Source organism: Lasioglossum baleicum, chromosome 8 (genome assembly GCF_051020765.1).
Source record: "Lasioglossum baleicum chromosome 8, iyLasBale1, whole genome shotgun sequence".
NCBI lineage: Eukaryota > Metazoa > Arthropoda > Insecta > Hymenoptera > Halictidae > Lasioglossum > Lasioglossum baleicum.
Genome location: NC_134936.1, coordinates 17,507,657 through 17,530,558, shown reverse-complemented (window position 1 = coordinate 17,530,558; position 22,902 = coordinate 17,507,657). Strand labels below are relative to the sequence as shown.

Below are 22,902 nucleotides of genomic sequence, written 5' to 3'. Positions count from 1 at the left end.
CTGCGCCAATGGTCAAGGTAAAAGAGTAGAAAATTCAATTGCATATCAGTTTGTATTAAAAATCATTGTCAATTTTGTACAATACAGATGGACGAATCACGACGATTACAAAACGAGTCTATTTTTTCAGTTTTTTCGAGTTTGAATAACATGGACGTCTTCCAGTTGCATAGGCGCCAAGTGACCATCCTCGTTGTCGAAATTCTGCACGAACAATTTCCTCACCTCGCAATTGTAAAACTCTATTCTGTTTTTCACAGGCGATATATCTTGAAACTGTTGGATGGTCATGTCCGTTTTCAGGATTACCTGCTCTTCGATTATATTCGCTTGTACCGGATACATCGAATCCCCTGGCATGACGTACACGTTTCCATCAAGCATTTTCACTTTTACCTATATAGTTGTATAAAATATGATTAAAATTACTGTAATATTTTTAGTAAAGGTTGAATCAATCTTTTCATTTACCGGCATAATTTGCAGCACTCCCCTTTTTGTCCGGTCGATGGCGAAATCCAATAAATTGTCTATGCTTTCGAATTTGGAGATTCTCGCAATTTCATACTGTTGCGGAGGTGGTAACGTGATACCCTCGGTGGAGAATATGAAGTTCGCTGGCAGGTCCCACTGTACTTAACAAGAATTGTCGTGTATTATTAAATGTAATATTAATTATTAAAATATCATTTACAATTATTAAATTTGTTTGTACGTAATTAATCACTAAAGGGTTAAACATTCTCACCTTCAAATCTTCAATTTCCGAGGCTTCGGAAAGAGTTGGAGGCGTTTCCTGCATGCAGGCCATGTAGAAGACAGTGTCGAATCGTTTATCACGGAAAACAGTAGGCGTCAACCAATTGCTCCACTCGTAAAGCGCCCACAAATCAGGATAGCAGTCGAAATTCTTGCACAATGAATAAAATTCTGTAGCATCGTTGTGCACCCTCTTTTGCCAGGTATCGATATCGGCTTCCGACACTGAATAATACAGAAATAATTGATTTCATCAGTGGCGCGAAAGTTTCAAATTTGATTTTCGTATCGCGCCGATAGTTGGATTACTTTCGATATGCTGCGCCCAATCAGAGCGCGTTCCGCCATCGTTCGACCTCCTACAAAGTAGGATGCCGCACTCTTCGAAGGCTTCTCGAATTGCAGAGATTCTAAGTGAAATTTCCCTTGGTAGCTCGTTCGGTTGTTGTTTAAAAATCAATGGACGTGTTTTAACATCGGGTATCAAAGTGGAGAAGCTATTCTTGTCGAAACCAAACGCAGAGAAAAGGTTATGCCACTTAGGATCAGCGTCAAACGGTTCGATCACCCCTCCAGGAAACACATAAGCACTTGGCATAAATTTCGAAGTTTGGTGACGCTTAAGGCACAGCAGATCGTAATTATACTGAAACTGTAAATAATTCTTTTATGCCTTCTCGTACAACAATTCAAATTTGCCGCGCTCTATTCTATTTATAATTTGTCATTTCTCGATATCGGTTGCAGTCAGTTGCAGTATATAATTTCCACCTAATTATCGCGTTCCTTTCAGCTAAGAGTTCTCATACACAATCGGAAATAATAATTAATCAGAGAACATAATGAACTTGTATTTTGTTATTTACATACGTTTACAGGCGGCGGTGGACGGACACATTTTTGTATATGACGCGCGGTCATAATTATACTGGCAGATTCTCTGATACTTCTCATTTTGTTCTTTTCCAAAGGCACACACGATTAGACGGTATTCGAAATTTATGTCGTACTTATAAAAATGGCAATGACCAAGGTTATGGTTATATGTTGAACCTGCAACCTGTTGTAGCCTAATTGGTTGAACTGATAATGAGCCGAACGTCGTTTCACGAGTGAAACCAAGGTTCCACTCGCTTGACGCGCTAAGTGGTTCAGATATAAAAATATCGCGATTATTCATATATTTTATTTGAAAGTCTAACTAACTGAAGTTTCAGTTGACATTTTGGAAGATCATTGGCTTCTCTACAAATGGCTATACTGCTACTATTTAGACAGATTGTTTAGTAGAAGTAACAGAGATTTTTCGTGCAGGGTTATAGCAAATTAATTAATGGGTCAATATGTTGTTTACTTGAAAGTCTAAGTGAAGTTTCACTTGATATTCTGGAAGGCAGCGGCTTCTCTCTGGATGGTAATACTGCTACTACAATCAGAATTTCAACAGATTTTTTGTGCAGGGTTATGCAGGGTGAACTTAATTCAATAATCAGTATGTACAATTTTAGGAGATGAATTTTAAGTGACATTTATTTACAATGACCATTACACAACATATACAATATGTACATTGCAGTAGACAGGATAATTGGCTACATTAATATAGCGTACAATATTTTAAGAACTGTTCGGCGCAGCGCATTTACCACGACAATGCTAGATCATCATTTCTTTGCATCTTTGTCGTCCTTACCAGTTGCTGCAACCATTAACTCATACAATTGATACACTTGCTCGTCCCTAAATTTATCAAAATCTTTTTGATCCAGATCAAGACCCAACGGCTTGGCTGTATGTGGTCCCTTAAGTCCAAGCTGACTAGCAAGCATTAGTGCATATTCCTACAGCGCAAAGAAATCGTTTTTATAAGACTATTAGAAAACAGGAATTTTCAAATTAGTAGAAAAACAGTTTTCATTAAAAGGAGAGGAAAAAAATAAGTGTAACTTAACCTATCTTTCCTTCATGAACGTCTTCTGCGAAGAATTTAATATTACTTACTGTCCATTCGTTTATAAAAACAGCAGCTTCAGCCTCGTTGCATTTCTTATGCCTCTTAAATTCGTCCTTAACATAACTAGTCCCCAAAGATTGAATTTCCTCTGGTAGACCACGGTGTAACCTCAAAATCGTTTTGTACAGCATTCGAACCCGCTGCACGTGAGTTAAACTTCCCATAATTTCTGTACCAATGGTATTTTTACAAGTGCATGTTATCACAGAATATATACGGCGAGTATTTTTATGAGAAAATAATTTATTATCGGGCGGACCGTAGCAGACGAAAATTCAACAGAATTCTCGCGCCAAATATGCATACAGCATACAGACATCCGTACAGTAACTTACTGCAGTTATTTACTATAATTTGAGTTGTAAGCATTTTACATAGATAGTATGTTCTGGTTTACGGTAAAATATACAGCGAGGGACAATATTATTCCTAGACTGCATCAATGTTTATTCGCGATCGACAAACAATATCGATAATTGGTCTGACAGGTCTCCATTTATCAATTCGTTTTTATTTTTTAGTCACAGTATAACAACATGGCCGCGCGTCTCAGGAACGTTGTCTTTGCTCATAAAAAGGTCCTTAGAAATACGATTAAGTACTAAAAACACTTTACACAGTTACACACTATAAAACTGTTTAACAATTACGAATCGTTGATCTCGTCACAGATTTAAAAAGACAGTGCGAACATCCTCGTGGTATTAATTGTCTTCCGGACACCTGGCCTCTTGAATGTCCTGCGAATTAAACAAATATAAATTAGCTAGGTAAAATCAATATGCGATAAGATACGATAAAACGTGATCAAAATCATACCCAATTTCTCTTCTCTCCGTACTTGGACCAGAATGTGACTTTGCACTCGGTTCTTTGGCCAGTTTGCTTATTGAACACCGAACACGATGAAAACGGCGGCGAGTACAGGTGCAAGGAGACCGCCGGATTCACTGCGCTGGGATTCTCCACGCGATGCAGCCCCATAGTGTCTGCAAATTAGGATCTATTTACTATAAAACCTGTTTCAACATTTTCAGGAATTAGTTCGAGCGTTGTACCATTGATGTAGCATATCTCGTCGAGGTCGAGGGTGGTTCTGTCCAATTCCTTGAGCTCTTCCGGTTCGACGGACTTGTTTTTAATCTCATTCGCCGTGGGCCACGCGTATCTCGTCTGGAAAATATTATTAGTCCGCAAAATGTACTATTAATTGCTCGTACAAGTTTTTAGAAGCCACATGCTCAAGGTTTATCAGTGCCTGATAGACTTACAGAATAAATAGAACGTAACAATTTTAAGGTTAGCTTAGTTCTTCGCGGAAAAAACGTCGAAAAAATCAGTTTTTATTTTTTTTAACAACGGCGCACTAAACCAAAAAATCTGAAATAATTCATGAACAATACTTATAACAGTATACTGCTACTGTAAAAATATAAATGTTGTCACTCTAGAACTTCCATGTGAAATCTGCATTTTCTCGAGTTTTTTGAGGTTTTTGATTTTTTACAAGCAGGATTTTCACTTTAAAAATCTGAAACCAATTGCGAAGTATGTATTAGGGTTCTTGACATGTGTCAGATTTTTCTCAGAATTTCTAAACGTCGTTAACTAGGGAAAATAGACCAAAAACTGATTTTTCGATTTTACCCCATAACTACCCTCCCGATCGAGATACAGGGTTGAAATTTTGCACTGTATGTTTTTTCTTGGTGCCCTATGCCCTATCGAATGGTACATCGTCGATAACATTCGGTTCAAGGCATTTTTGATTAGCTTATCCGACTATACAGTTGTGAAATGATTAACCCTTTGCACTCGGAGCTGTTCTAATTTACATTTTATATGATAATACCTCGCACAATACATTCAGTAGTTTATTAAAATGTTAAATACGTTCAGTAATTTATTGAATACAAATTTAACAATGCAACAAATATTTCGACTCACCACTCGAGTGCGAAGGGTTAAATCTACTTTCTAGGGATACCTCACAGAGTTCGCCCTGCAGGATCTTCATGACGCAGTGCGCGTTCGCATGATCGTGTATGGCAGAGCCGTGGCCTTCGCCCCAACACAGCACCATAAGATTGAACCTTCCGTTTCCCTCGTCGACCAAGTTCCTCGTATACCTGCGCACAATGAGTCAGTCATCTTCCAGTCTAAACGGAATGAGTAATAGTAATCGGCGTTCGACCGTGTAAATGGTATTCGTAATGAAAGGGTAATTAATGACTACAAAGAGACAAGGTAAGCCGGAGACCCTATCTTCGAATGCTACAGCGATATCGCAACAGTTTAAACGCGAATCAAGAAGAATTTTCTTTCCGCCAATTTAGATCAGGTTGCGCAGAAACGATTATAAAGCGCGGCAGCGAAATGAGAATTTAATGATCTCGGATGCAATAGAGAAAGAGACAGCCAGCGCAGAGATCCTTTCATCGAATATATCGAAAGAAACGGTTGATTTATGCAAGGCCGATGGATCATTGCCTTCGATCACCTAAGTGTCGCGTGTCGGAGAACCGATGTTCTGGCTCAGGTGTAATGAAAGTGGGGGGAACACGGGGGCATACGTGGAAAGTGTGTGTAACCAGCCATTCACCGGACGAACATCACTGATTTACGTGCAACACATATAGACTTTGAAGTGTTCCGCATACTTAGGCTCGGATTGCAATTATGTCGGTACATCATCGCGCCGCGAACAACTTAGACCCCACACAATCGCAAAGAATGGAGAACATGTACCGAAAGACTCGAATGTGTTGGGGTATGTACCGGGCTATTGGGAAATCGGTCGCATTGGCAATTATGTGGCATAATTTCGCATTACGCTCGACACGCTATAAGACAATTTCCTTTCTACTTAAATCCAAATGTTTCGCGTGACTGAGAATATACGATAAAAGCGAAACCGGTTCGAAATTCCATCGAAAAATCGGAGTTCCGAGTCTGAATGAAAATCGGTACTGGTCGTAACACTCGTTATCGTTCCCTTTCAATTACGCTTGTAAACTGAGAAGCGTTAAATCATTTGTTATGACGGAGTTATCGGGTAACCCATTAGTCACGTCTCTCAGTAGAACGATTCTCGAAACCCTCGGTATTATCTCTGTCCGCGTTAACGCGAGCGTGCCCTCACACTCGTACAGGGTGTAAATAACGTAATAATTGTAAAAGTAGAAATTGCCGGACATTTCCTAAAGAAACTGGCCCCAAGATTGTTCGCAACAAGAATTTGAACTCTGGTACTCCCCGACAGATTCAGCAATAATTCAGAAAACTTTCGGCTACGATAACTTCCTAACAAATACTTCCTAACGAATAGAAAATAATTCAAGATTTCAATCTTTCATCAAAGAGGTCTGAGACGGCAGTATAATCACCCACATTCTTCACACCCTGTACACACGACGCGCGCGTATTTTTCGTAACGGGATTCGTCGACGATAAGCCTGTTGACATCAGCGATTGTCGCGATTCGCCCGCGAACGTTCGCGATCGTGAGATCGGTGTTTCTAATTGGTCGTTTGCGCGAGGCCGCGTTCGCGTTCGCTCGTATGGCAACAAGCTTTTTAAATTCTTCTGGTGTCAGCCACCGGGTCGTGAAAATTTACGAGACACTCGCGAGACGGGGTTGGAGAAACTATAACGAGCGCGATAACCCGTCGTGAACTTCGCGGGTATCAATCTTGTTTCACAATTCCGGCTACGGCTGGTCTCGCGTTCTTGTTTGCGAGAACGATTCAATATTGTCTTAGAAGTTCGATCCCTCCGTCGTTGATCGCGAGTGATCAAACACCTGGTTCATCGACTTCTCCCGATGCAGCAGATCCATCTCTTCATCTCTAGATCCGTGTATTGTCAATTCACCCGTTCGTACATTTCAATAATTTGTTTGTTACGCGTGCGGATTATTGGTGATAACAAATTGCGATGCAGATTGGTTTTACAAACAACTGCCGACGTAAATACGGAGGCAACGCTTTGGCAATAACGAGAGTTACAGATTTTATACACAAGACAGTGGGGAGATAAAAATTATGTCGTCAACTTATTAAAATTCTTAGTTAGTCCCAGGACCTTGTAATCGATGCAGAACATTTTTATTGATTAGGGAAGTAGGCAACTTTACAACAGTTGCCCCTGTGCACTACAATGCCAATTTCGAATAAAATCTACTGTAACCACAAGATGAAATCATTCACTGCTCGACGACGTAAATGATTTTATACACAAAACAGTGGGGAGATAAAAGTTTTGTCGTCAACTTATTAAAATTCTTAGTTAGCCACAGCACCTTGTAATCGATGCAGAACATTTTTATTGATTATTCAGGGAAATAAGCAACTTTACAACAGTTGCCCCCCTGCACTAACATCGATTTCGAATAAAATCTACTGTAACCGTAAGAGATGAAATCATAGTGCAAGGGGTTAACGTCCAGAGACCGCGTCTCTCCCGATTTACCTGTATCTGTCGAACTTGGCGTACTTCTTCCACTCGACGGGATTGCTCTTGTAGGATGCCATGAGCTCCTGTACATCGTCGATGTTCACATGATCGGTCTTGAAGGCGTCGTGCAGAGCTTCGACAAGCTCGCGCATCGTCGAGGGTTTCTTGGCATAGCGTTTCCCCGTGGAAGTGCAGCGTAAACCAGGCTCCTCGGAGTAGACTTGCATTGTTGTTGTTCTGTTAGCAGCACGGTGTCGTCCTCCTTCTCGAAGAGGGGGGAGTTCAATATTGTTGGCCACAGAGCGAGTTTCACGTGAGGCGAGAGGCCGATCACTGACACGAGAGCTCGGCTACTCCGAGGTTTCAGATCCGAGCGGAGTTGTTCGAAAGCGAAGTCGCGATTAACGATGGTGGAACACGTTGCCGGTCTACGGCTCGTACCGGTCTAACAAAAGAGGGGAGACAGTGTCTTATACGAGGCCTAAGATACCCCCTACTCCTGTCGGCGTTCCTCCGAAGCAGTTTCGAACATTTCGCCCGCAATCGCGACATTTCCCCGGATTATTACCGTCGTTATCGTTAGGGGCTCGTTCCTTTTTCTCTTGTTGCCTTCCTCCAGTAATCGGGGGTTAACCGACTTGTTAATTAGCAGACCGGAGGAATCCGGATATTTTATCTTTGAGACGATCCTCCTGGCCAATCGACCATGAACGGAATAACATCAAGACAATGTTTGCCGTTCGTCTCGTTGCCAACGATAACTGCAACCACGATGACGATTCTGTGACGCCTGCAAGCGGTATCAACCCTCTCGTGGTTGACTAATAATTCATCTTTCATCACCTTTAACCCCGGTTTACTACATCGCGTTAATCGCATCGGTTCCCTTCATTTTTTCACCTCTTTATTGTTTCTCATCGTTCATACAATTCTCGTGATACAGTGTCCGAGTCAGACAGTGGACTACTTAGTTCCACGTTTCTCTGTTTAGGAAAAGCCGGCGCAACGCTGCCATTCCAAGCGAACCTGCAGGTGTCCGTCTCACCGGACACAAATCATCTTCTCCTCGTTGTTCTTCGGCTTCGCGGATGTTTTTCCACAAACGGTGATCTCCTTTTCTTTCCCGCGGCAAGGTGAATCAGCGCACCTGCACGGCCTCGGCTTGCTGCTGCGTTCTCGGGCCGCGATGCAGCTGTAGCAAACAAGCGCGGACCGAAAAAATCAGCAACTGGAAGTACCAGATCTACGTTCGGACTCACTCGACGAGAAACTTGCCCTCGTCCGACCGAACGATTCGTTCGTTTTCTTTTTACGTTTCGACTCTGACTGAGAGCTACGTCGAACTTACACGCAAGGACAGTTCTTGCAGTAGTAACACTTCATCCTCGGCTTCTTCGATTTCGATTTCTTGCATCTGCACGGGGACGACTTGCACACGCAACAGATCACTATCTTCTTGGGTCTCTCGGCTCTGGATTGTGGATCGCACTTGCAAATTGTCGGGGATTTGCTGCGAGGCTTGTCCGTGCAGACTGCGACCACTTTGCGCCGCGATTTGGGACTGTAATTGATGATAACAGGTATCTACAAACTCTTTAATATCCATTTCAACTTTTTAGGACAACTACCTGACGCAGTACTTGATCTTCTTCTCGTCCCTCGCCTCGTCGACCTTGAGATTGCAACAGCAGGGGATCTTCCTGCACTGGGTGCAGCAAACAGACTCGCTGATCTTCCTCTGCAGCTCGGTCATCACGTCCGAGAAACAGCTCAGCCTCTGGTAAGGAAGTTCCTCCGAGTTCTGCGACTTCGGCTTCTCGTGGCAGCAACACTCGTTGATAGAATCGCGTCTGGGTTCGTCCAGATTCCTCGAGAAGTATCGTCGAACGTCCTCCCGAGGTTTCCACGCTGTGACGTAGATGGTGCGATCGCATTCAGGCTCCGATACGACCGGTCTTCCTGCTGGGCAGCTCGTCGGGTTCTCCTCGCAGCAACACAGGTCCACTGCCAAGTCGCAGCAGGAGCATTTCCTTATCGGTGCCCTGCAGGTGCAGCTTTCCCGAGGACTGTCGCAGTAGAGGCAGACCATCGACTTCAGACGCCTTCTTGGGGGGCATACCGTTTTGCAGATGCACTCGGTCTTCGGCTTGTAGCAGGTCACGCAGGGGGGCACTGGCCTGCAGCTGCAACGTTGTAATTGCACTCGTAAGTTCCAATGAATCTGAGTATAATGTACCTCATACAATACTTAAATGATTAATTGGCTAGATCCCAATATACTTAATAATGTAAACATTATGTCGAATAATGGTACAACAATTTTTAGTGGCGACTCTGAGTCACCATTCGAGTGCCAAGGGTTAAAGAAGTCACCTGCATTCGTTCCGTGGACTGCAACACCTCTCGCAGAGGAGTATCCTCCTGCAACCGCATTCCTCCCAGCTTCTGTTGTCGCGATACAAAACGGCGCAGTTCTTCTCCTGCGACTCCATCCTGCAGAAAGGTTTCTCCTTCTTCAGGCAACTTTTCGGGTAACTGTTGAGCCGGCTGCAGCTCGGCGGCGCAGGCACGCAACAGCAACTGCATCTGCTTGCCTCGATCCTCACATCCGAACGGTCCGCATTAGCGCACGCTGTGAATGGCTGGTTCGTGCATACTGTATGCACTTCTGGCTCTCGTGGGACGCATCGAGACGCTGGCAGTCTCAATTCTTTCGTCGACGGTATTTCCTGAGGACGCCGCGTGCATACGGTCGTCGAGATTTTCTTCAGGCCTGGACACACTTCGGCGGGTTTCTCTTCTGGAATCTCTTCGATCTTCCGAAAGTGTTCCGGCTTCTTCACATCTGCCAGTTTCTTCTCTTGATCCTCAGGGTCCTTCTGAGCCTTTGACTCTTCTTGAATGTCCCGAGCGCTGATCTTCAATGGGTTTTGTGGCGCCAGCGGTCCTGGAAGATCCTCAGGCACTGCTTCTTTTTTCTCTTCGATGCTAGGAGGCTTGGGAATTGGATTTTTGATAGGAAGATCTGCTGGCAATGGTAATTTCTTCTCCGGTTCTTCGGGACCCTCGTCAGCTTCCTTCTTCTCTTGTGGAGCTTCATTCGCGTTGGGCTTGGTCTCCGAGTCAGTCTCAGCAGAACGTTTATCCTTCTTCTTTGTCGCAGGTTTCTTCTTATCAGCAGATTTATCCTTCTTCTTGAAGAATTTGTTGATGTCCAACCTCTCAGTCAGAGACATTCTCTTCCCCTTTTCAGTCTCCTCAGCATTCACCGGCTGACCTCCGTCTGTGATCTCCTCAGAAGCCTCAGTCCTATTTTCAGAATTCCTCTCATCGATTTTATCTTTCTCCCTGCCCGACACTCTCCTCAAGGTCTTGAACAACGTGTTTCTCAGCCTTCCAGGGAATCCCTTCTCCCCCACAGCATTTCCATCATCTTCTTCCTTCTCCATTTGTTCTTTCTTCTCTGTCTTTTTTTCCTCGGTCTCTTCCCCGCCACCCGACGTTCGTTTCTGTTCAGGCTCGTCAGGAGCTTGGAAGTCTTTCAGGTGCTTCAGAAATCTGTCCTTGTCACGAAGATTGAACTTCTTCAAGAACGCCGGCTCTGGCTTCTCGCTAGCTTGCTCCACAGCTGGTTCTGTATCATCTTTCCCTTCAGACGGTGGTATAGTCGTCTGATCAACAGCAGGTCGTCTACTCTGCTGGATCATTTCTTTGAGCGTTAGAGCTTTGGACGTCGGGGGACTCGGTTGACGGTCCAAGACATCTTCCTGTTTATCCTCAACCTGTTCAGCAGCATCTCCTCCCTCTCCCTCTGTTGGCTGTTGACACACTGTCAACTTCAGGGACTCCTTCTCAGTCACGCAAACATCCCCTTCATCCTCCTCAGCGATACAACTGCAAGTGGACCACGGTTCTCTAGCTTTAGAAACTCTTCTCCTGCTTCGAAAACCACCTTGACACTTGCAAGCATCCTTCTTCCGCGCTCTGCAAACTTCTCTCCCAGAATCTTGGTCTCTTTTCACGCTCCTAGTGCAGTAATCGCCGTAATTGGACTCGGAACCAGCCGTCTGATTAAAATCCCTGCGACCTTGATCGCAGAGAACAGTCTCAGCACCGCTGCACGATTTCGACGACCATTCCTCGCTGTCCGAGACGGAGGACATCTTCGAGAAGCAAGGATCCTCTACTTTGTCGCAGATGACGAACGTCGATCTGATCGATTGATCAGACTGCACCTCGTCGTCCTTGCATTGGCAAGCTGTCGAGGAAGATTCCGTGTCCTGTGCGCAAACGGTGCTCTCAGACTTAGCTGCAACGTCCGAGAACTTTGAGTCGCAGCTGCAAGGGTTGCTGGGGTCGCTGCTGTCCTCACTGCGTGAAAGATAGTCCGAGGACTTTTGCTGCTCCTTGCGATTCCGACGTTTGTTGCGGATTCGAGTCGCCAGCTTGCAGGATGACACGTTCGACGGCTCCGTCGTTGTCTCTGAACTGGACTCGGCGCACGGCGGCGGCTTTTTTTGTTTGTTAACCGGCTGGAAAGTTAATCGAACAGGTCGCACAGTTGACAGTAATCAGGTCCTCGGTATCTTAGCAAAAGCGATTGATAGACTGATTTTATGCATTTATACAAGTTGGGCCACCGAATAAAGTCGCAGCGGTTACCTGAGCATTCTCAGTGGCCTCCGAGCAGATGTAGATGTTCACGTTCCCAGTCATCCGACGATTGTCGGTCTTGCCAGGACTCGACTTCGCGCGTTTCTTGGACCTGGCCCCCTCGCAAGGAACTACCTTCTTGCAATGACATTTCGCGAGCTCCTCCATCTTTCTGGGACACGTGCGAGCTCTCTTGCGCTTTTCTCGAGTTCGACTCGTCTTTTGAGAACATTTTCTGAAATACTCCTCGACAGAACGGGGCCTCTCTCGCTTAGCTTTCCACGAGGAGTCTCTACTGTGGCAGACTGATTTCGCCAATTCTTCTTTCGGCTTCTTCTCGGCATGCTTTTCCGCATCGTCCTATAAACGATAGAGGTGTGCTATAATTCGGCTATAGTACTATTAGTTTGGAGGGAAAGTTCTGTCGTATTTTCAAATCAAAAACACATGTTGCTAGCGTGTTTTTATAAATTGATTCAAATGTATTTTTCAATATGCGACAGAACTTTCGACAAGGATTTCTCGGAAGTATCTTGGATACTTGCTTCTTAGGTACCATTCTAGACCGCTTCGTGATAGTCTCGATCGCCTCCTTGATCGACACGTTGATCATCTCGGTTAGTCTATCGGTACTCGTCTTGTCCTTTGTCTGGTGCTGCTTTCTCGATAATTTCTCGCACGAGTCGAGACAGAGGCCGTCTTTGGGGCAGGTTTTCCTGTCGCAGAACTCGAGCTCCTTCTTTTCAATTGTGTGCGTATCTTCTCGGGCATTGTTGACATTTTTGCTGATAGCAGGCGGCTCTTTAAAGATCTCCGGCTCTTCTGGGATTGGTTTCTCAGCTTCTGTATACACTGACGCGTCGATCGATAGAGGAGGGGGGAAACTCGTGGCTTTGACATCGTGGAACGGGAAGACAGCGTTCGTTTTGCTAATTTTAGGGGATTCTGTCTGTTCCAACGGAGGCAGAGGGTCCTTCGTCACTTCCGAGGTTTCTTCGGTGTTCGTAGGTTCATCTATCTTCGATTTTTTAGAGTTGAACAACGACCCGAACATTATTTCAATTTAGAAGAATCGTGGACTGTTCGAACAATACTTTTTTCTTTTCCTTCGATCCTTTCTCAATCTATTCGTTAAATACGCTCCTTTTCCCGAGGGCAAGGAGTTTTTCAATGTATTTTTACTCGAGCCTGACATCGCCAAAATTCGATGTATTTTTAATCCACAATTTTTCAATGTTCTTCCGTAGTTAAGTCATGCTTGACTCCAGCCACTCTCGTTTCACTGGGTACTAATTTACTGTCATATCGAACGAGTAATGAACTTTCGTAATCCGCAATTTTAATTTAAAGGTTATACATTTGAATCGATCGTTGAAACAATCGAAGTTCTCTTCTCTCGATCTGTGGACTCGTGGACTGTGGATTTTATGAATTTACGATAAAAATGGGTCGGTGCAAAATCTGGAGCGGTAGAAAAATTCGAACGATATTAAAGAATAGCCGAATCTGCCTGTATTAAGATCAGAATCGTACAAAAGTTTAAGAAACGTGTTCTCGTCGTTTTTACAAGAGATTACACACTAGTTCCAATTTTAGTGCTAGTATTCTAAGGTAAAACATCGAGAGATCTGTACAAGCGCGTGTTTGCGCGGAACAGTTACATAAGAGTGCACATTGATGAGTTTACACTTTTACCCGGTGGACTCGCTATCGGTCGGTTCGCCAGCAGAAGAGCAGTGGCAAGACAAGTTGCTCAACAACTCCGGATCAAAGGAATAATCCACTCGCTCGGCGGACAGATTTCGCGCGCTCCTCTTGCACTTGTGTCTCTTGCGTGTGGCCGGCTATACGCGAATGTTAATTATAACGCAACGTCCCGATAACTGATTTTTTAATTATCAATGCCGCGTTACCTTGAACGATGCAATGACTCTGTCAGCGAAGCGTCTGGCCTTTGCGGATCTGCTCTCTGGTGGATACAGTTGTTTCACTCGTTTCGTTTTGTCTGCTTTCTTCGACAGATGTATTAAAGGCGTTGTGTCTTCCTGTTTCCGGCGGCTGGTCCGTTTCGCGAATTCGCATAACACGTTCCTGTAGGCTTGCGTCTCCTGATAGGCGAGCTTCGCGTCCTTGTCCACCGATTTGCTCTTCAGACAAAATAATTTCGCAATTAATCGACACAGACCGCTGCGGATTTACGACGTGTATTTGTCAATGAAACATTATTTATCAATAGACAATAGATTTTGCTCGGAACATGATGATACTCACTGTGCCTGGAAAATAGCATGGTGCAGCTCCTCTGGGCGCCATTTTGAAGCGAGGAGAAGTACGAGCAGATCTAGGACTCTTTCTCATGGCCTCCCTCTCTCGAATTAATTTCATTCGATCGTGAGCCTTCAATTCCTCGATCAATTCCGGCGTCTGGTACATTGGCAAGTATTTCTTCACCATGGGCATTTCGAATCCCCGTTCCACTTGCTCCGGATGGTCTCTGGAATGTCCATACATGTCCCTTTGAGGCTCAGAGTACGGCCTCTGATATGGATGACAGCGACAAGTCCTGAAATAGAATGTTTTACTAATGTTGAATATTGAATACATAGTTTAGTCTATTTTAAAACTTGAGGAACACCTTTCGTGGGCGATTGTGGGTGGGCAAACGCGCTCATGGCGGTGGTCCATCCCACAGGAACATTGAGGATGCTCCGCATAGCGTCTGTGATATATCTGTGGCTCCTCTTCTAATATACTACATCTTCTTCTTCTTCTTTCTTCCGAGGCGTCTTCGTGTCTTCTGTCCTTCGAACACTTTCGTTTCGTTCTTCTGGCCAGTTCTTCTTTGTACGGCAGTCTGTAAATATTTTCATTTCATATAAGTCTCAATTTTATTTTACTCTTGTTCAACATTTATTTTACCTGCTTTTTCGCTTCCGTTCCCCATCCTTGTCTTTCACAGAGTAATATTCTTCATCGTCCTTCTTTGAGCTACGACGTTTTCTGTCCTTCGGGGATTTATCTTCCTTGTACCTGAAACGGATTAACGATTTTTACATTTTTCAGATCTCAAGTAATTTTAATACCTTTCCCTATGGTCCTTCTTCCTCTCAGAGCTCTTCCTTTTCTTTTCCCTTTCTTTTTCAGATTCTCCAGCATCTGGAAGTTCAATTTCCTCCTCAAGAATCTTCTTGCTATCACGTTTAGGGAGTTTAGTCTGAGTATGCCTGCTCCTGTCAGGTAAATCCGTAGCTCTGTCAATTTTCAATACTTCAGCCTTGGAATCAATCGACACTTTCTTCTTCTTATCTTCTTCCACAGGCTCGGTCTCCTGAACCTCCAACTGAGATTCTTCAGTCTTCTCTTTTGTTTCATCAATGTCCACGACAGATTTTTCTTCGGGACCTGGTTCTTCAGGTTTCTCTTCCTCTTGTATTTCCTTCTGATCGGATTTTTCACGCTCTTCCTTCACATCCTGTGTCTCAGCTTTCTCTTTCTTTTCCTTTTTGTTATCTGAGGTCATAGGCTCTTCCAATTTTTCAGGCACTTCTTCAGTTTCCTTCTGTTCAGATCTTTCTCCCCTTTTTTTCTTGTCAGATCTTCTAGCTTTCCCTGTCAACACTTTCAATTTGTCTACGATCTTCTTCTTCTTCTTACCATCTTCCACTTCATTTGAATCCTGTGGTTGAAGTGCTTCTTTCGTATCTGATTTTGCAGCCTTCCTTTTCGAGTACAGTTCCCTCAACTTCCCAATTCTCATCATTGTCTTTTTAAAATCCTTCCTCTTGCCCTTCGGATCTTCCAACTGTTCACCTTCCTCTTCGATGCCTTCATCAGCACCACCCGCTTCTCTCCTGACTCTGTCATTCCTCTTCAATTCATAGTCATCGTCGTTCTTTCTGGACATAGAAGTTCTTTTAACTTCCTTCTCAATCGTCGACCTTCTGCGATAGTCCTCTTGACTACCCTCACTGACTCCTGTCTCTCCCTTCGTCTCTCCAGACTCATCAATATCCTCAAATTCCGAAGAATCATCGAATATGTCCTTTCCAGCTGGCTCCTCCACAATCATCGACGACGATCCCGTGTCTTCGGTATACTCCGCATCGCTTCTAGTAGCAGAAGATGATTTCTCAATTTCTGAGTCAATGAGTGTCTTCGAGGAATCCATTTGCTCAGTGCTGATTTCCATCGAGTAAAGGTCTGCGTCTTTCGCAGCGTCCTGTGTGACGTCTGACGTGCAGGAGCAAGGTCCCTGCAAGCACATTTAATATAAGAATACTCCCCCATCGTTCCAAACAATTTCTTTCACAAATGAACCAATGCTACAACCACAAATTCATCATCCTCCGTCGCATCTCGCCAATGTCTCTTCCCGCGTCTCATTGCGTCCGACGATTGGTTGACGTCTTCCACTTGGACACAATTGCCCTGCGAGTCAGTCTCGTCCACTTCGTAATACGACGTACATTTCACCTCCGACTCCAAGTATCTATAAACCAATTAAAAATGATTAATGAAACAATCAAATAATCAATGAAACTGCTCCGCTCACTTCGGCAATTGTTTCGTGGGGAATTTCGTATCTCGAGGATGTCTGAAGTCAAAGCTCTCGATATCATCGTCCTCAAGCTTTCTGGTTCTTCTTCTCATCAAATGACCGCAATCAGACCTGTCGTCGTCTCTCAGAAGAATCTCGTTCTCGTCACAAGAGGACGAAGAGGACGACGAAGAATCCTTGATCTTCCTGCTCCTCTTGTATGTGTGTAACGGCAGCTTAGGCTTGCCCTGAAGCATGCCGACGATCTTGCTCATCAGAGACGGCCGTCTCGTCTGCAGTCCTCTGCTGGGCTTCCTATCGTCCTGCCAACGTTCACAACTCAATTGTCTTGAATTAGAAGGATGGAGATTCGGGTGGTCAACCTGTGGCACATTAGATCAGGCAGTTCCAACCTATTCCCCTCCGACAACTGCAAGGCTCCCCACCTCTTTACAATGTATGCGTGTGTCTTTCGAACTGGCGTAAATCAATTAATTTCCTCCCCCGTTTTCCAACCCCAACAATGAATAAGGTTGGCCACCCCCGATGTAGACAGTGAATTTCCAGATTTCACGTAGAGGATTCCAGAACGAATATCGCAGGAAAATAAGGAACGAGGACATCCTGGAATTACAGGATTCGGACGGAGCTCGTACCTCGCCTCTGCCCAGCCAAGGAATTTTCGCGACCGCCCCGACGATTTTATTTATACGACCCCGTTTCTCGTTATCCCTTCGATCCTTCTCCAGCAGTTCCTCGCATTCGTCGTCCACCTCGACGTGTATTACTTCTTCTTCGTCGACCTCCTCCGTCGAACATGATGAATCGGAATCCCTCCCGCGGTGATCCGGTTTCTTTTTCAATCTGGCGCGGATCTTCCTGCGAGCCCTCACCACGAAACAGGACGTCGGCGACTCGTCGCAGGAGCAGGGTTCCCTTACCAAGGGCTCGTTGAATATCTGCGGAAGCAACGTTCTAGCCCTTTCAATTCGAAACACTTTGGAAACATACCTGAATCGTCACGTCGTCTCTTATCTTCTGCGCTTCCACGTCTCTGAACGGATCTCTATGTTTCACCATCTTCGTGTCCTCCGAAGGCTCATCTTGATAAGCTGATAGAATTCAAGCGTCAGATTAAAAGACCTGTCTAAATTCTAGATTGAATTCTTACTGTAACTATAAGCGGAGTCGGAATCTTCTTCATATCTTTCTTCAGTCTGTTGAGCTGTTTCTTTCTCTACCTCCGTTTCTTCGAGTTCCTTCAACTTCTTTCTCTTTATCTTCTTCTCTTTCTTCTCCTCCTCAGTTAGCTCTCCAACTTCTTCTTCCTCCTCTAATTGTTCCTCTTCGCCAGCCTCTTCGCCTACAGCGTCTTCCTCTTCTCCTTCTCCAGTTTCTTCTTCTGTCTCAGCTTCATACTCTCCTCCGACATATTCCTCTTCTCCCCATTCCTCCTCCTCTTCCTCGTCAAACTTTTCCACCTCCTCTTCTCCTACCACTTCTTCAGGCTCCTCTTCAGGCTTCTTTTTGACAATTGGATACTCGTCTTCGGAAGAATCTCTAACACAATCGGAATACAAATTTAATACTATGATTTACAGGTTGAAAATAATATAACAGTATTTTGAAATCTTCTAATGATTTTACTGTTTTAAATTACACCTACAAATTCTTTGTCATAAACGCATAAAATCCGCTGTCTACTCACCAAGCTCCCTCAGGGAATTAATCGAATCACTCACTTCTCCTCGCTCAGGTCCGACAGGTCGCCATACTCCACCGGTGACCGGCAAATCGTGCATATATTCTGCAAATCCGCGAAACACGGTGGACAATACAAGCCTACACAGCCCGGTGTCGCACATTTTATATGTGGATCCACATCGGATCGTTCCACAGCGCCGCACAACAAGCACATCTTCTGTTTCCTTGGGAACAATATGTTCAGGAACGGACACACTGCCCATAGTCTATCCTGAAGAGTGACTTTCTCGATCTTCTCTCCACCAGCTAGGCCGAACTTCCGGCGCAGCTGACGTCTGGCGAACTTGAGGAAGTTCCCTCTTGATCTACCCACACCTTCTATTAATCGTACGCTCACTTCAATCTTCATTCATCCCTTGCACATTCGTCTAAGTCTAATTACCTGATTATGTGATTGTACAACCAGGTTGCTCTCTGTTTAGCCCTGTCAGGGTAATACTGACAGAGTACCACGTGCCTAAGTCGCAGACCGTAGGGTTCAAAGACGGCTACCATCCAGCAGAGGATGATCAAAGCGATGATCTGAGTGTACTTGTCCATATCAGGCGGCACTGGTTGCGGTAGACACAGCATCGTGTTAATCTCCGACTCTTTGCCATGGGGTGTGAAGGATTTGATTATGCTCCTGTACAGATCAGCCATGTACCCTTCTCCAGCAACGTGGATACTCACCACCGACGGCTTCTCCACCTGGAAATTATTCGGTTGGCAAGGAAGTAATTTCGGTATTTTAAGGTGCAATAAACACCAATTTCACATACTGAAGCACGAAGTACGGAAGATTAGATCTACTACCTTGCTTTGGTATCGACCATGAATCTGGATAGTGTTCAACACCCAGTAGAGACTGTAGTCTATCGTCAGATAGGACATCAGCTTGATGGTAGCCAGGCCCAGAAACACTGCAGACCTGACTAGCTTAGTCTTCTCGGATTTGATCAGCTTGACGGAGGACAGAGGTACGTATTTGTTTCTCTCTCTCGGATTCAGTGGTAAGACCGTCTCTTTGTCCTGTCGTGTCCTGATTATATCAATGGTTCGCAGATCGTCGGTTATGTACTTGTTGTCGAAGCGCTCGCTGGTCATCCATTTGAAGCGGTAGCGCATCACTCTGCGGGATAACGAGGCAAAGAATTTTTCTGAGCGATTCTCTCAGTGTGCCGTATCGTTACCTGAGGACGATGATGAAGACGAACAGCGACGTGACGAAGCCGATCGAGCTGAAGATACTGAACAAAGTGTCGGTCCTCGATCGTATCTCGGTCGCGATGCCGGCGGAAACATCCCCTAACGACTTGCTTTGGTTCGTCTCGAAGTCGAACGAGTGAGAGAACTTCACCTTAACATAAAACATCGCCTTCATGTGCATTGTGAACCTTTTAACCTCTGCGAATTAGAAAAATGGAGTGTACACAATTGTACGATTACACAATTAGAAGAACTCACTTCGTTTCACTGCGCCGACCACAGCGTCAGACACGTAGGACACCAGCATGCAGATGAAGTCTAGCGGTTTCACGATGTAGCAAAGGGTGCTGACCACGTAAGTCACGTTGCAAACCAGCCCAAAAAATGGCCCCAGCTTCGCCTTGCAATCGGCCACTGCACCCTCGAACACGCTTTGGCACCTGTCGAACGGAGTGCCCAGTTTCTTGTTGCACATGTTTATCACGCTGCCCAGCCACTGGAACACCGAAGTGATCACCCTCACTGCAAGAAGAAGGGTTGCTCATTTGCTAGAACAAGTATAAAAATCTTCCAGCTGATTTTTCGTAGGATTTAAGGCGGCAGTCAAAAGTTTAAGTGATTAAAGTCTTCTGTATTCTACAAATCGATAAAAATTCAAATGTCGTATGAGAAGACAGGTTCAATTTCACAAAAATCTTCTAAAATTGCTTCGAGCTCGAAGGGTTCAAGTCCCCGGCTTACGTATACTGAGAACGAGCCTCTTGATCGCGAGCAGGGTCTGCTTGATTCTTTTCACGACAGCTTTGACCGACTTTATGACTTTCGATATCGCGTCCTTCAGAGCGTAGAACGGCTGCTTCGCCAGATCGATCACAGTTTTCACCGCCTCCTTCAGCTGCTCCTAGAAAATGAAATAGATGGACGGACACTGTAATGAACCGTCGACGGTACGCGTTCGCCGATCGTGAAATAATGGGATTCCAAGATAGGGAAAATGATAGACGTACTTGCGCGCAGGCCAGTGACTCCGTAAGAACGCTGGTGTTGTGCACAGTGTTCTTCACCGGGCCGGTTAACGCTAGAATAAAAGCGTACGCGACCAACGCTTGCCGCCCCCGCTTCGAGAAAAATTGGGGTAATAACAGGAACACCATACAGCTGCAGGGAGGAATGGGAAAAAAGGTGAGAAGCCTCGAGATAGAACATTTTTAGTTTGCATAAAGATCCGCTGTCTAGTCATCAGTCGAGGGTTAACGATAAACGTATTGTTTCATAAAAATGTATGCAATTCCTGCGGGTCTTTTAAAACATTTTTGGAAGACATTCTACAATAGTCTGTGTCGAATTCTAGGCGCAAGAAGTTCTTCAGGATCGTGGATCGTGCCCAGGAGATGGAAGATAAGAAATTGATAAAGTCGGACTCTGTTATTTGATTTTCCTAACCGAACTCGAGGGGAAAACGCCAGTCCGAGGGTGAGAACCACCCCTATCGCGGTGCAAAGGAACGTCGCAGAGGAGAGTTTGTATCCGAGTTGAAGAACGAAGAAACCGAAGAAGATGTAGGTAAGGAATATCCCTCCGATAAAGCCGAGGAAACTTTTCGCCACGTAATTCTCTAGGGTTCCGTCTGTGCGCGCCTCGACGATCTTCTTGTAGATCCAGGAACGCTTTGGGATCGCGAAGATCTTGCCGCAGAGGCCTTTAACCTTTTTCTTCAGGCTGTCGAAGATAAATCAATAATTAATGTCGAAGGTCCTTAACACTACCCTTTGCACTTGAAGCTATTTTTACTCGAAGATTAGAGATTTCTTCGTAGCTAGAATATTTCCATTCCCTATGATTTTCTAAATTGTATGGATACATATTTTTAATAATGGTATAGGAATTTTTAGTGGCGCCTCGGAGCCACAATTCGAGTGCTAAGGCCTAGCTACCAAAAGATAAATCTTCTACGCATAAAGTAGTACAAGTTTTTATTGTTGAGGGGGATGATATAAAGGGCCCCGGACAGATACTAATAGAATAGGAAGGAAAGTTCGAACTGCGATTTGGCAGCGAACGGAATTGCAAGTCTCACCGCAACTTCTGACGACGAATTCGTTGCTTTAAAGTGTACCGAGGCTTGGCACCAGCTGAGATCTCGATCGATCTCAGTTTTTCATCCTCGTACCTTCGCATCGCTTTTTCCAGTTTCCTGGCTTTCAGAGCTAATTGGAAAAATGCCATGATCTAACTAATAGATCGTACTGCTAAACACGACTGTGATCAATTCTCGCTTCTTCTTCGTTCAGGATTTATCACTGAAGCTATGGTTAACGTGTCACTGTCATTCGTAAATTAACCGCGGCAGCTTGACGTCTCGGATCGAAAGAACCGCGATCGTGATTTATTTTAAATAACCCCCTTGAGGAAGAGTCAAACCGTGTCAAAATGAATCTCGAACGAGATAAAATTCTTGCAATTCTCGTGCATCTGTATGAATGAAGAGTTTTAAACAACGTGGCATTAAAAACTGAATTGTAACAGAAAATTCGCTAACGTGGCATGAAATGTCAAAGTGGAAGTTAATAATATAATCAATACTAGTTGACACGACTTCGGATAAAATTACGAACACTACCACGGTGAAACGAGTGTTCAAAAAAGAAAAGAAGAAAACCATTGTTATCTGAAGTTCCTTCGACAGATGTCTGTCGCGATCCGCGAAAGAATAGTAAAATTATCATCGAGGCATTGTCTATCCAGTTCAGCAACGCTCGCCCACACTTGTTATTCCCTCTCGAAGCTTCGCGGCACCGCTTATCGACAATGCCGATAACGTATCCTAGGAGCAAAGCTTCGGTAGCGGTAAAAACTGAAGCCACGGTCTAATAACCCGTGATAAGGCTCCGCTCCGTTATTGCACTTCCGAAGCAGCTTTCGCATAATGCTGCTTAACGGTATCAATTACTTCAGTCCTCTAATCAGCTGGCCACTTCACAATTTCGTAAAAAGAACCAAAGTCAGGCAGGCTCAATCTACTGAACGGAAACCCCAGTCCCTAAGAAATGCATCGAGCAAAAGCGATCGGAAAACGACGGATAAAATGAAAAATCGATGAAGTCCGAGACGAGATAGTTAGACGATGCTCGCGGGTTTGACAGGTTTGAAACGTTTGTTTCCCGGCTGGGCGGTGAGATGGCGTGTGACTCGAGGTTCGATCATGTGAGGAAGACAGTGCGACACGTGGCGAACGTGTCCGAGGAGGACGGTGACTGGTTTCGCGTCGACTCTGAGCGAGTCTGGGACCAGGAGGAGAGTGGTGGAGCGTGTAGGCGAAGAGGGGCGCCGAATCTAAACCCGATAACGAGCCAGCTGGTGGCAGTGCCGTCGTGGGACGTTTACGTGGAGGTACACAGACGACGACGACGACGACGACGGCGACCTTCGCGAAAATCCATTTCCCGGTGGGCCACTGGTCGATGGTTCGAGTGGCTGGGTAACCTAAGCGAAGAGTACCGCGGGGAGAGATCCTGAATAACGAAGCTAGCGA

The 22,902-nt window shown here is 44.9% G+C and overlaps 6 protein-coding genes across 9 annotated transcripts; all 6 read right to left on the bottom strand.

Annotated features, from left to right (window-relative positions):
- Nucleotides 1-33: 33 nt before the first annotated feature.
- On the bottom strand, nt 34-1,926 carry LOC143211511 (acyl-coenzyme A diphosphatase NUDT19). The gene is made up of 5 exons (XM_076429271.1): nt 1,630-1,926; nt 1,069-1,411; nt 749-984; nt 472-630; nt 34-396 (listed from the first exon to the last, which is right to left on the bottom strand). Exons 1-5 carry the CDS (start codon nt 1,711-1,713, stop codon nt 127-129), a joined length of 1,092 nt encoding a protein of 363 aa, XP_076285386.1. The 5' UTR covers nt 1,714-1,926; the 3' UTR covers nt 34-126.
- Nucleotides 1,927-2,238: 312 nt separating this feature from the next.
- On the bottom strand, nt 2,239-3,056 carry Sdhaf3 (Succinate dehydrogenase assembly factor 3). The gene is made up of 2 exons (XM_076429314.1): nt 2,761-3,056; nt 2,239-2,600 (listed from the first exon to the last, which is right to left on the bottom strand). The coding sequence occupies exons 1-2, from the start codon at nt 2,935-2,937 to the stop codon at nt 2,424-2,426; spliced, it is 354 nt and encodes a 117-aa protein (XP_076285429.1). The 5' UTR covers nt 2,938-3,056; the 3' UTR covers nt 2,239-2,423.
- Nucleotides 3,057-3,264: 208 nt separating this feature from the next.
- On the bottom strand, nt 3,265-7,661 carry LOC143211521 (cysteine dioxygenase type 1). The gene is made up of 5 exons (XM_076429289.1): nt 7,244-7,661; nt 4,761-4,902; nt 3,832-3,946; nt 3,593-3,762; nt 3,265-3,513 (listed from the first exon to the last, which is right to left on the bottom strand). The coding sequence occupies exons 1-5, from the start codon at nt 7,453-7,455 to the stop codon at nt 3,478-3,480; spliced, it is 675 nt and encodes a 224-aa protein (XP_076285404.1). The 5' UTR covers nt 7,456-7,661; the 3' UTR covers nt 3,265-3,477.
- Nucleotides 7,662-7,879: 218 nt separating this feature from the next.
- LOC143211527 (uncharacterized) lies at nt 7,880-9,162 on the bottom strand. 2 transcript variants are annotated; one of them, XM_076429301.1, is made up of 2 exons: nt 8,577-8,970; nt 7,880-8,420 (listed from the first exon to the last, which is right to left on the bottom strand). In XM_076429301.1, the coding sequence occupies exons 1-2, from the start codon at nt 8,832-8,834 to the stop codon at nt 8,367-8,369; spliced, it is 312 nt and encodes a 103-aa protein (XP_076285416.1). In that variant the 5' UTR covers nt 8,835-8,970; the 3' UTR covers nt 7,880-8,366. The 2 variants fall into 2 exon arrangements, with proteins under 2 accessions (XP_076285416.1, XP_076285415.1); XM_076429300.1 differs by having other exon boundaries at nt 8,279-8,789; nt 8,857-9,162.
- LOC143211164 (uncharacterized) lies at nt 9,163-22,751 on the bottom strand. The gene is made up of 20 exons (XM_076428625.1): nt 21,448-22,751; nt 20,814-21,089; nt 20,378-20,528; nt 20,112-20,271; nt 19,629-19,892; nt 19,355-19,568; nt 18,978-19,293; nt 18,565-18,872; nt 18,161-18,487; nt 17,590-17,978; nt 17,430-17,530; nt 16,919-17,377; nt 16,434-16,813; nt 16,211-16,370; nt 14,965-16,133; nt 14,801-14,911; nt 14,517-14,735; nt 14,153-14,444; nt 13,795-14,028; nt 9,163-9,411 (listed from the first exon to the last, which is right to left on the bottom strand). Exons 1-20 carry the CDS (start codon nt 21,594-21,596, stop codon nt 9,163-9,165), a joined length of 5,928 nt encoding a protein of 1,975 aa, XP_076284740.1. The 5' UTR covers nt 21,597-22,751.
- On the bottom strand, nt 11,622-13,571 carry LOC143211514 (uncharacterized). 3 transcript variants are annotated; one of them, XR_013009468.1, is made up of 3 exons: nt 12,427-13,571; nt 11,891-12,241; nt 11,624-11,760 (listed from the first exon to the last, which is right to left on the bottom strand). XR_013009468.1 is itself a non-coding variant. In XM_076429275.1 (2 exons), exons 1-2 carry the CDS (start codon nt 12,933-12,935, stop codon nt 11,843-11,845), a joined length of 897 nt encoding a protein of 298 aa, XP_076285390.1. In that variant the 5' UTR covers nt 12,936-13,571; the 3' UTR covers nt 11,622-11,842. The 3 variants fall into 3 exon arrangements, 2 of the variants coding, with proteins under 2 accessions (XP_076285390.1, XP_076285391.1); XM_076429275.1 differs by having other exon boundaries at nt 11,622-12,241; nt 12,438-13,571; XM_076429276.1 differs by lacking the exon at nt 11,624-11,760 and having other exon boundaries at nt 11,868-12,241.
- Nucleotides 22,752-22,902: the final 151 nt, after the last annotated feature.

Bases quoted from the DNA above. Each gene is read 5' to 3' on its own strand.
- LOC143211164 (XM_076428625.1), bottom strand. From the start codon at position 21,596: ATGGCATTTTTCCAATTAGCTCTGAAAGCCAGGAAACTGGAAAAAGCG. The intron at 16,371-16,433 runs GTGAGCGGAGCA...ATTGGTTTATAG, and splicing joins CCCACGAAACAATTGCCGAA to ATACTTGGAGTCGGAGGTGA. The intron at 14,736-14,800 runs GTAAAATAAATG...AAATATTTACAG, and splicing joins GAACGGAAGCGAAAAAGCAG to ACTGCCGTACAAAGAAGAAC.
- LOC143211511 (XM_076429271.1), bottom strand. From the start codon at position 1,713: ATGAGAAGTATCAGAGAATCTGCCAGTATAATTATGACCGCGCGTCAT. The intron at 985-1,068 runs GTAATCCAACTA...TGTATTATTCAG, and splicing joins TTGGGCGCAGCATATCGAAA to TGTCGGAAGCCGATATCGAT. The intron at 397-471 runs GTAAATGAAAAG...ACAACTATATAG, and splicing joins GAGTGCTGCAAATTATGCCG to GTAAAAGTGAAAATGCTTGA.
- LOC143211527 (XM_076429300.1), bottom strand. From the start codon at position 9,162: ATGCGATCGCACCATCTACGTCACAGCGTGGAAACCTCGGGAGGACGT. The intron at 8,790-8,856 runs GTAGTTGTCCTA...CATCAATTACAG, and splicing joins AAGATCAAGTACTGCGTCAG to TCCCAAATCGCGGCGCAAAG.
- LOC143211514 (XM_076429275.1), bottom strand. From the start codon at position 12,935: ATGTTCGGGTCGTTGTTCAACTCTAAAAAATCGAAGATAGATGAACCT. The intron at 12,242-12,437 runs GTACCTAAGAAG...TATCGTTTATAG, and splicing joins TCACGAAGCGGTCTAGAATG to GACGATGCGGAAAAGCATGC.
- Sdhaf3 (XM_076429314.1), bottom strand. From the start codon at position 2,937: ATGGGAAGTTTAACTCACGTGCAGCGGGTTCGAATGCTGTACAAAACG. The intron at 2,601-2,760 runs GTAAGTAATATT...TTTGCGCTGTAG, and splicing joins TTTTTATAAACGAATGGACA to GAATATGCACTAATGCTTGC.
- LOC143211521 (XM_076429289.1), bottom strand. From the start codon at position 7,455: ATGCAAGTCTACTCCGAGGAGCCTGGTTTACGCTGCACTTCCACGGGG. The intron at 3,947-4,760 runs GTATCCCTAGAA...AATATTTTCCAG, and splicing joins TGCAGGGCGAACTCTGTGAG to ACGAGATACGCGTGGCCCAC. The intron at 3,763-3,831 runs GTACAACGCTCG...CCTAATTTGCAG, and splicing joins CGAGATATGCTACATCAATG to ACACTATGGGGCTGCATCGC.